Here is an 11,582-nt window from a genome sequence, read left to right as displayed (position 1 = left end):
TAGTAAGATATGCATAAATGGAATAAACGATATTTTGTTTTCAGAACTCTACCTATTGATTGTTAAATTTCTAAGCACAGGGCCATGTAAGGGAACTGCAGAAGTAAGTAGACATATTGTTTAGGTGTTTGTATATCATAATATTGAGTGGATCTTTGCTGAATTGAGTTCTTTATTTCAGTTGCTGAGGAAAGAAATAGAGGAACATGAGGTAAGTGTGTTATGAGCTAGATCATTTAATATTACCTCGTGGGCCACCACGTGGTTTGTAGTTTGACAGATGGATGTTTGTTTACGTTAAAATGAATGATTTATATAGTAAAATAGTCGAATATTTATGATTTTTAATTTTTTGACAGTTGTTGCCCAAACGTGTTGATTGGCTTGGAAATGAGCATACGAGGAGTTTTAATGAGTTTGTAAGTCAAAATTTTTAATTTTTATAAAATATTGCTATTTGGATGAAATTTATATTTTTTTCATGGTTAGATGCTTTGAAATGCATTCATTCATATATATTCGTAATTTGGTGTGGTTTGTATTAAAAATAAAGGTTTTATGTATATTTTGTTTATATATTTATATCCAACTGCGATTCTGTAGTTTTTGATGAAATTGGTGTGGAGAGGGTTGAGGAGAGGGAGGGAGTAAACTAGATTCCCCCCGTCTCATGGTGACGTAGAGTTGCTGGTTTCTTCAGCCAATGAAATCCATGGGTTGCATATTTCCCAAACAAGATTCTGACGTAACCGTCCCAGAATCCCATCCGTGTTTCTGTGAAACTGGAATGGCGGCGATTTCCGCCTTGCTGAATGAAATTTTGTTGTATCTTTTAGTATCAATTTCGAGGCTCTATACCATACAATATACATAATGAAAGAACAGCAATAAAGATTAAAGCTTCTATTTGACTCTCTGTTTTATCTTATTCTCATTTTCTAAGGATTTTGCTAGAATATTAAAAATCTTTAAATGTAGTATTTTCTAAAAAGATGAGCTTTTCCTCTAATTATTTCAAAGACATGATTTAATCGATTAAAACATGAAATATTACTATTTTTTTTTAGCTGGGATGAAATCAATTTGAACTATATGCCTTCTACTAATACATTTTAAACATTTATTTATTCAGTAATGAATATTTGATTTTTGAAAAATTCTATCTTGAAAACAAGTAAATAAAGCATAATTTAAATAAATATTTAGTTTTCAATTTCTGCCTCCCCCCTCAATATTCAAAGCACAATTTTCATATCAAGCAATGGATTACTAATAGTATAAAGTTGCTTTCTTGTAAATAAATAAAAAAAACCTCTAATTTGAATCTAAAATCTCTAATCTAATCCTGGAATCAGCAGATTTTCAGATTGTAAAAAAAAAAAAAAAAAAAAAAAAAAAATGCCATTTATTTTGTTCTCACTTCTAATTTCTTCCAGAAATATTAAATTTCATGAGTCTTGAAAATCTTTAGAATATGCATAATATGTAGGGAAGAATATTTTAAAAAGCTTTTTTTTATGATATTATACTAAATTTATGGCAAATGTTTTTTAAAATGTTCCTTTATTATAAATATCTTTTATTATAAAATAAACATTTCTACAAATATAAGATTTTTAAAAATATTTTTAAGGAATTTTCCCTCTTTATTTTCATGCATTGTATTTTTAAATGAATAACTTATACAAAAATGATTTCTCTTTTAACATTTAATAAAGGGATGATAAATTTTTGAATTCAAGTATGTAACTGATTTGAAACAACACTATGCAAGTTGGTAAATCTTTCATTGTAATTCTGAGTTTATAAAAATTCTAAAATTTTTAAAGCTTTTCATCACTTATTATTTTTTTAGGGAATTTTTATAAACTGTAGGAAATTATAACGGAAACCTGTAGTACTGAGTCTTCAGTTGTGGGTTTTGTATTCAATGTGTATTTTATTGAACAATGCAATATTTTCTGACTTCTGAATTTCTTCTGACTTAAAAGGAAGAGAATGTTTCCAAACAAGAAATGGAAAAATTTGTTCTTAAAAGATAAAGTAGATCAAAATTGAATATATTAATCCTATAAAATTCTTCTTTAAAGTAAAATCTTTTTCTATCTTATATAAACCATATAAAAGTAAACAGTAGTTGACAATTTGTTTTCGTTCAGTTCCGAGAACAAAATTTCTGTTAGACTAGAATAATTTTAATCCTATCATTGTGATAGGATTCAGTTATTTTTGTATATTTCATGGTAGAATTGTTAATTGAGGGTTGCATCTTTTATGAAGCAATGGCAGAAATATGCACAGTAATTAAAAAAGTTGAAATAAATGTTAGTACTGATTGGCAAAGGTAAAAGATCTATTAGAGTACAATATTAGGTGATTAATCACTATACAAGTACTTGAATATTAAATATAAAATGTAATTACTGCCTTGTGTAGTATAGTAATTTTAGCCATGTAAACTAAAAAAGAGCTATTTTCCTTAGGAACAAACACTTTCTCAGGTATCAGATGATCACCTTTTAAAGATATGTTCCCGAGTAGGACCAATTTTAGACAAAGAGATCCCACCAACTGTTCCAGGATTGACTTCACTACTTGGAGTTGGGAGGCAATCTCTTTTAAGAACAAAAGAAGGTGGAGTAGTTTTTATGAATTATAGGAATTTTGATGGTATTTTTAATTATCTCAAATTCTAAGGTATTAACTGATTTCTTTGTCACATCTGTATTGAATTGATCATATTTTCCTACTTTGAAATTAGAATAATTTACTGTTGTTATTTGAATATTGCTTTTATATGTATGATATCCTACATTTTATGATTTTTAATTAAATCGAAACTACAGCACATTTTTTTGAAACAGAATACTATCATGTTGGTGGATTATCTATCATCAAATAGATAATCTAGGCAGCAGAAAGTGTTAGTTATGTTATTTTTTAAATCTTGAGATCAGTTGTTTTATAGATTTATTTCTAGGTGGTGTCACTGGTTCTAATTCAATTCAATTAAAAATTAACTGATAATTGTTTTCTGAAAATAATAAAATAGTGTATTCTCAAAAATGCAAATGTACAAAATTTCAAACCCTTGCTTGCCATATTAGGAAGCAAGTAAATAATTAACAGCAACATTTTTTAACACATGAAACAAATTAAGTTTAATGAAAGTGTTATACAAGAACTATTATTTAAATGTTTAACATTTAAAATGTTTGATTATTCCATGAGACTTTTTGATTTGGTTTGTGTATAAGCAATACATTAAATATAACAAAACACCAGTATTCATATAGGTCTTGTGAAATCTTATAACCGAAAGTAAATTTTTATTAGTATTTGAATTAACATTTACTAATAAAAATACATTTATTATTTGATAATTTTATATAATTTGAAAAGTGCTTTCAAATATTTGGGTTTGTAAAACTTTTACTAAAAGTGAATGGATGGATTTTAGTTTGTAAAAATTTAGATTAATAAATTTTCACAAATTATGCATAAAGAAATTGAATGCTTGAATTAGGAGAAGGCATTATAGATTTTAATTTTTATAGGATTTTTTAAAAAAACTTTTTCTTATATAAATATATGTAATGGTCCTTGACATTTCAATTTTTATCTATGCAATTAATGCCTTACAAGATAAAAATAAACTAAAATTATAAAAAAATAGTTATAAGAAATTAACATGAAAATTTACAGGCTTTGGGGGAAATGAATAAAGTGAAATAATATTAATCATTTCTTATTATTAGTTAAGAAAAAAAGTTGCAAAAGATGTCTCATTAAAAAGAATCTGATGATTATTAGTAGATAATTTTATGATTTAATAGATATACAAGGCTTAAAATTTTAAGTCCCAACTGTTTACGTATTTTATAAATTTCTTATTTTAGTTATATTTAATTTTGTCTTATTTAGATTTGCTGAAGCCAAAATGTCAAATGTCCAATTTAATGGCAAGAAAAAATGGAATGCCACTTCTTCCATCTCATTTTGTACAGTCTTCATACCCACCCAATATTAGTAAGGATTTTTGTTTCAATTTTTTTAAAGTTTTATTTTTAGTCATTTGTAATTATGCTAAATTACTCTAAAAACATTCAGTTTAATTTTAAATATCTATATATTAAGTTATTTTTCTGTTATTTAGCTCAGGTATTAATTTCAAGGGAGTCAAGCGGTCCTGTATCCCAAACACATACATTTACACCCAAGTTATATGCTCGTGCTCAGGTTTATCGCAGGCTGTTGGGACACTTATCATCAGTTTATTGTGTTTTGTTTGACAGAACTGGGAAATATATATTCACAGTAAGTATTAATGAAAAAAAAAATTCCTTCCTCAAATTTAAGAAAAGTATTGCATTATGATCTAAAATAAAATTTATCACTAATCATACTTTTTTAAGGTAAAATTTAATAATCAAAGAGTTTTGTTGATTTAATCAGACATGACAGATTTCAACATTTTTAGAATAAAATTTCATCATTCTTGAGATTAATTATCTTTTAAGCTATAATTTTACAATATTTTTAATATTCCGAGCAGTTTTTTAAAAATGTCATTGTTCAATTAATTATACTTATTTTGCATATTTATATTTGATATGATTCATTTTTTTAAAATATAAAGTTCAGCTTTTTTTTTTATTCTGGGCATGTGTTATGTCTATATAATAGTTACTTTTCACTAACTATCATAATATTTGGATTTAATTTATTTTCTCTGCTAAAGTGAGCTAAACTATTTTTCCAATATGCATAAGGCATTGAATATCTGTGTGATTAATCAAAAATGAAATACTTTCAATCTTGGAAGTGCTTATTGGAAAACATTCTTACTATTGAAATTAAAAGTTTTAAAATTTTCAAATTATAATAGTATAATTTAAATATTCATATCCAAAATAAATTCTTTGCTTTCTTATGACTCTGTAATTTATTATCTTCAGTTTTAATGGTATTAAACATGCTTTATATTTTAAAACTAATATTTAGTTTGTTAACTGACTTAAATGAACTAAGTATACATTATAGTTTAGGAAATATGCAGTATATATTGACTTTCTTTAAAAATAATACAATTAGCAAAACTGTCTTCATTATGAAGTATAATTAAGACTTCAACTTCAGCATTTTCATTTTGGATCCATACATGTTGTATATTATTTAATTATAATTTAAGAAGCCAGTGAATGAATATATTGTATTATCAAATTCTTCCAAAGGGTGCTGATGATTCACTTGTTAAAATCTGGAGTGCTGTCGATGGAAGATTATTGGCTTCTCTGAGAGGTCATTCTGCTGAAATTACGGACATGGCAGTGAATCATGAAAATACTTTACTTGCTGCTGGCAGTTGTGATAAAACAATACGTGTTTGGTGTCTTCGCACCACCGTTCCTGTTGCTGTTCTTTGTGGACATACTGGAATGGTTACTTCTTTGCAGGTAGTTTTTTCCCCATTTTTGAATGAATAAATTTATTTATGTTGCTTAGTAGCATTAAAAGAATTTCAAATGTTGATATTTAGTGTCCTATTAACAATTTTTTGGGGATGGGCGGGAAGTTTTGAAGTAATTATATTTTTATATCTGTTATTGAATTTAAATTAATGCTATCATTCGTTATAATTGAAGAGGAATTAACATTTTTTAAAAGTTAAAGGTAACAAAGGAAATTTTCAATAAATCTATCTCCAAAGGACAATCAACAATACATAATGATCGAGTCTTTGAAATATGTGTTAAACTTCAATGTCATTCATTTATAAAATCACAGAATGGGCTTATCAAATTAGGCCATGGACTTTTTATTACCTTTGAATGGAGAATATCTAAAGTTTTTATGTTGAAAATAATTTTAAATCAACAGCATAGTTTATATTTAATTATCTATAATGAAATCTTCTTCTGTAATCTTCCAGTATTAAATAAATTTGTTTTAATGAGAAAAAATGAAGGATTTTTTTCCTGTTAAGACAATAAGTCAATTTTGAATTGATCAATGAAATCTATTTCTATTCCGATGAATAGATTCTATATTTAAAAGTTTGCATTATTTGAGGAATTTTTTTATATCACTATGTCAGCAGTAAATTTATTTACATTTATGTACTAGTATAAAGTCACTTTAAAACTTTTCTTGGCTCCGTAGAAGTAAAATAATTGATATTTTTTATGCTATTATGAATTACTTTTTTATTTTAACTCTTGGTCTAAAATTAGTTGTGTATAAATTTGGAAATTCTAATTATGTTTTGAATTAATACATAATAAACTTATTATAGTTTTCCCCCTACCCAAAAAGTGATGACAGACTTTTAATATCAACCGGAAATGATGGCTGTGTTTGTTTTTGGCATTGGAACCATAAAACTAATGCATTTAAGTAAGTAAAGTGTTATACAGTATCCAGAAAAACATTAAAGCTTTTGTTATTTTATACAAGAATATATTTTATTTTTAATTGAATGTTTTCTTTTTTTAAATTTTTATATTTCTTTTATAAAATTAGATTTTGATTTTTAAATTGTTTTATATTTTATTATATATTTTTCTGTTTGTTTCAGTCCAAAGCCTTTGAAGTTCACTGAGCGTAACAAAGCCAATGCTCAAATGATATGCTCTTCTTTCAGCTCAGGTATTTTTTCATAGATATGTGAAATATTTTTGATATATTCATTTTACTTTAGTCTTATAGAACATGGAGTGAGGCAATGAATGATTGTAAAAAGGGAATGAGTGTCGAATATGTTAAATTTTATTTATGTCCTTTGGGACTATATATATATATAATATTTAAAAGTCAAGGGCAGGTGGATTTTTACACTATCTTAAAAGATTTTACATTCTACTCAGCTGTAATTTAAAAAAGTTAAGATTATGGATATTGGTTTCAAAATGTAGTTATTTGCATTACAAAAAACATAATATCAGAAGTTAGTAATGCATTAAAAGATAAAGGTTTTATCTTTTAATGCATTAAAAGATAAAATTTCTGATGGCTAAATAATTTATTTTAGATAATATTGAATGGGGCTCAGTGAAATCCTTTAGTCTTATCTTTCCTGCTATTAAAGTTTTCATTGAATTTTTTAAAACGAAAATCATTAGAATCTGTTATAAAATTTTATTAATACTAGTCTTCTTAGCAATGTAAATGCTCTTCAATTGCATTAATGCATCAGAATTAATGGAAATCGGAGTGTAAAGTTTTAGTTTGTAATTTTACCACATTTTAAAGAGGATGACTTGTCAAATAAGAAATTCTTATTATTATTCCAATAGTTTTAATAGGGAATATTGTAATTAATCTTTAGAATTAAATCACTATAACTAGTTATGAACTAATTTATGTATTTGTTGATAGAATGATTCTATTTCAAATGGTTATACAATAAAACTTTTAAGTTATGTGTCCTAACGTACTCATTTAACTCACAGTTCCATTTGTAGGATAAATTTGCTTTGTAAAATTATTTTTTAAATGCTTATTAGAAGTGTTTTTTTTTCAGTATACATTGTAAAATTTTGATAATTTTATATTCAGGTGGTCTGTTCTTAGCTACTGGCAGTACTGATAATAATGTGCGTGTATATAATATAGCTGGTGCGAATGGACCTGAAAAAGTGTTAGAGAGGGAAGTGCATACAGTAAGTAGAATTTAAAGTTTTTTTTTTTGTTCTACTTTACAATTTGCTTACCTATTAAAAACTTTGCATTGAGCAATAAATTGTAAAGTGCCGTGAAAAGAGAGGGAAAAGGGGGGGGGTGAAGGAAATATCGATGATTCTGTGTTTTGGGGGGCTTAATCCTAAGATAATTCCCTTTTTTATAGTTCATGATTTTTAAAAATTTAACTTGAAATAAAATTAACATGGATAAATTTAAATAATAAGTGCTTGAAATATTAAAAATATTTTAGAATTATTACATAAAAGAAAGTTAATTGTTCTCAAGAAGGATAAAATTTGATTCCAGAAATGCTGATATTTACATTTCTGTGGAAATGTAATGGAAATATTGACTTCCCTTTGCCTGAAATCAATTTAGGCATTCTAAATGAGTTACCTTAATTGGAATTGAATGACATTGAACAGGGATTCAATATATATAACTTTAAATATAAAACATCAATATTAGTTTGGGTTTAAATCTTTGAGAATTTTTAAATGAAAAGTTAAGCTCTTAATTTTTATGAACAAGGAATAAATGAACAAGGAACTTTCAAATTTGAATCAAAATATTTCGTTGCAATGTGTACTTGCAACTCATTTAAGTTAATATTTCTAAAATTTGGATTTCTTGATTAACCCTTTATAAGGCTATGAGAACTATACTAACTACAAAATTCATTAATAGAGACTACTATCTCTTAATAACTTCTGAAATCAGAAACAGAATAGTAATAAGAATTTCAACCACATTAAAGGATTTTAACTGTCAAATTAAATTTCAGCTTATTATTAATTTGAGATATTAACGCACAAATATCTAATGATGAATAGAAGTTTTTTGTAAGTTACTAAATCTTTGATAAAATAAGATAAAACCTTGATGTATTAATTTCTACTTAGAACATAAATAATTAACAAAGCAATATTTTGTTATAAGGAAACTGCTAAACAAATCAAGTTAATTTGCTTTCTTTTAAATTGATTTCAGCTATTAAAAAAATATTATAATATATCAATACTATAAAAAATGATCTTTTATGAAGAAGATTAAGAGAAAGCTTGATTTAAGATTATTTTATTTGATGGTTTATTAAGTTTTGCATTATAATGTTCATTTTTATTTCTTTCAATTGGGCATCTTTTTGAATATAAGGTGGTTTGAGTGGCAAAACTTCAATTTTGTAACTTTACAGAGGATATGTTGTATTTTTTGAAAATTGGTTGAACAACTTTGTAGTTAGATATGTTATATTTTAATGTTGAATTATTTTAATTTCAGCATAAAAAAGGAATTTATTTGTTAAAGGGAGGGGGGAGGAGAATTTATTGAGTATTATTATTTTGAGCTCTATGAATTGATTATAGATGATGAAATTCTTTGTATCTGTCTCATTCAAAGCTTTAGTGAAGATATTGAGGAAGAAACATGTTAATGTTCTTACAGCCATATAGTTTACAAGTTCAAAAATTAATGATTAAGTTAACCTGTTAATATTACCATTTTGCATTAAAAAGATTGTGGTTGTAAAAATTTGTACATACTTTTGTAATTAATGTAATTTTGTAATTAATGTTTTGTAATTGTTTTGTAATATTGGTTATTTTTTATTTGAATTAAACCCCTGATGCATTGTCTGATATTCAACATCAAAATATTTTTAAGCATCAAATTATGATAGATAATCAATCCATGTTATTAGTCTTGCATTTTTCTCTTTTGTGTGCATGAACTTCCTAATAAAGTCAAATCACGTAATGTCAGCGTCGTTGAAACTAGAACTGAATATCCAGTAGTCTATCTTCCTATTGCATATTATCAGTGGTGATACTGGAACTTTACTTTCTTATTCCTCTTTTAATAATTCTGGTAAAAAAATAGAATTTTTTCTCCTTAATTTGCAATAATGAAAAAATATTTCAATTAAATATTTGTTGAATGATTGGAAACCGTTTGAATTTTTTGAATAATAAATATTTTTGAAAATTATGTAAAATGGAAGTTTAAAAGATGGACAAAATTCTGAAGTGAGAGGGAATGAAAATAAAAAAGCATGGCAACTGAAGTTACATCATTTGAAAAACAATTTTTTAAATTTTAATCCGTAATTGGAGATGGGAGTCAGAATGACTCTACTTTCTTCATTAGCTCTGATTATCGCATGGTATTTTGACCTTGAATACAATAATTTCCTCAGTACCTTCAAGTTGTTCTTTCAGCAGTATGTAGACAAAAGTCTTAATTATGAACATGTACGTGTAATTGAGTTTTTCATTTTCAAAGTTTTTGTTGTTGTTTATGATTGATTCTGTCTTTAAAACTGCTTTTAATTTGAAAAGTGCAAAAAAAAAAAAAAAAAAAAGCAGTATTTAAAAATATTGTATTCTTTATTTTTGTTTATTGCAATCTAACAGTTATTAACATGAATGTAATTCTGTAATATCTAGACAAAGTTATTTAAAATTAAAAAAAAAAATCATTTTTGAGGTGTATATTTCCTGTTTTTAAAGGTATATTTGTGCCAAATTTGGATGAAACAATCTTGCCTGTTGAGCACCAACGGACTCGTATGCCTGTTTGCACATTCTCTTTTATTAGAGAGAATATTAGTTATTAGTATTATTAGAAATTAGGTATTTTTTCACTTGAAATATGTTTCTAGCAGAATTCTTTTCAATCTTGTGGAATAAATAATAATGGATTACATGTGCTTAATATAAAGGAAGTAAATGAAAGAAAAGGAGATTCAAGGAAAAAACAGTTGATATATTTTACTTTGAGGTCTCTGAAGAGAAAATTAAAATACTTTTTTTGGAATTCGTTAATCTTAAAATTGTTTTTCTACTTTTATATAATCTGTGGAAAAGACGTAAAATATTACCTTAATTTTCCTATGGAAAATTCTCTCTCCTCAAGAAGAGGTACTGTCCGCCAAAGTCAAAAAGAGTCGTATCTAGTAAACTGCAATCTCTCGTATACTTCTGACCAGCCTACTTTTCTTATAATTGTTGAATTTTTTTTCAAAAATATTTCTCTTGCATTGAGAACATTATTGCTTTCATCATTTTATGCCTTTAATCATTAAAGAGTATTTGTTTAATATTGATTAATTATAAACCTAATTTTTCCCTAAAAATGTAATTTTAATATTATGATACACTTTTTCCTTTATTGACTTTTTATTTAATGAATATTTTTTTATTAAAAGTGCTAATTTACTAAATTTTTTTTTACAGGATAGAGTAGATAGTATACAATTCAGCAATCGTGATTGTAGGTTTATTAGTGGAAGTAAAGATGGAAGTGCTCTCATTTGGAAATATGAGAGGCAAAATTGGAGTACAATTCAATTAAAGATGAGTACTAAATTACCTGGGTAAGTAGTAATTGTAATATATACTTTGATTATCCCTAGGTTAAATTCATACATTTTCTATCTCTTTCCCTGTAGTCTTAAAATTTTCTAAGCCTGAGTAGTATAAGTAGCCTAAGCCTAAGTAGTACACACCCGCACATACACACAGTCATGGGCTTTATACTTTTTTACGAAACAATTTCTTCTGTAATTTTTTGTCAGTTGCATTATTACACTCTCTGCTTTTAAAAATCAGTAATTTAATCTTTAGTATGCACATTGAATATATTTTCTTTGAATAGAGGATAGAGGTATTTCTATATGAATAGCTAAAAAGCAATTTCATATTGAATCATATAAGATTTCCCCAATAATTAAGAGATTAACTTAAATAAATTCTGATATTGAATCATATTTATAAAATTATAATTACATTAGTTTAATTCTGCAGTTAGATAATTTCTCTGTCATTATTTCCAGAAACTTCTATTGCTTATTAAATATGTTTATTTTCCAAATGTAATTTACGAACTGTAAAAAAAAA

The 11,582-nt window shown here is 25.8% G+C and overlaps 1 protein-coding gene across 1 annotated transcript in view; it reads left to right on the top strand.

Annotated features, from left to right (window-relative positions):
• LOC129976579 (PH-interacting protein-like) overlaps positions 1–11,582 on the top strand; it is a 42,836-nt gene that overhangs the window by 445 nt on the left and 30,809 nt on the right. Inside the window, exons 3-13 of the mRNA XM_056090213.1 lie at positions 45–103; positions 182–211; positions 360–419; positions 2,484–2,634; positions 3,925–4,029; positions 4,157–4,317; positions 5,235–5,456; positions 6,296–6,396; positions 6,578–6,648; positions 7,558–7,661; positions 10,920–11,059. Coding sequence (XP_055946188.1) covers positions 45–103; positions 182–211; positions 360–419; positions 2,484–2,634; positions 3,925–4,029; positions 4,157–4,317; positions 5,235–5,456; positions 6,296–6,396; positions 6,578–6,648; positions 7,558–7,661; positions 10,920–11,059 — 1,204 coding nt within the window. The remainder of the gene's footprint in view (positions 1–44; positions 104–181; positions 212–359; positions 420–2,483; positions 2,635–3,924; positions 4,030–4,156; positions 4,318–5,234; positions 5,457–6,295; positions 6,397–6,577; positions 6,649–7,557; positions 7,662–10,919; positions 11,060–11,582) is intronic.

The sequence above is a fragment of the Argiope bruennichi genome, chromosome 7, assembly GCF_947563725.1.
Source record: "Argiope bruennichi chromosome 7, qqArgBrue1.1, whole genome shotgun sequence".
Lineage (NCBI taxonomy): Eukaryota > Metazoa > Arthropoda > Arachnida > Araneae > Araneidae > Argiope > Argiope bruennichi.
This window is presented reverse-complemented; position numbering and strand designations above follow the sequence as displayed.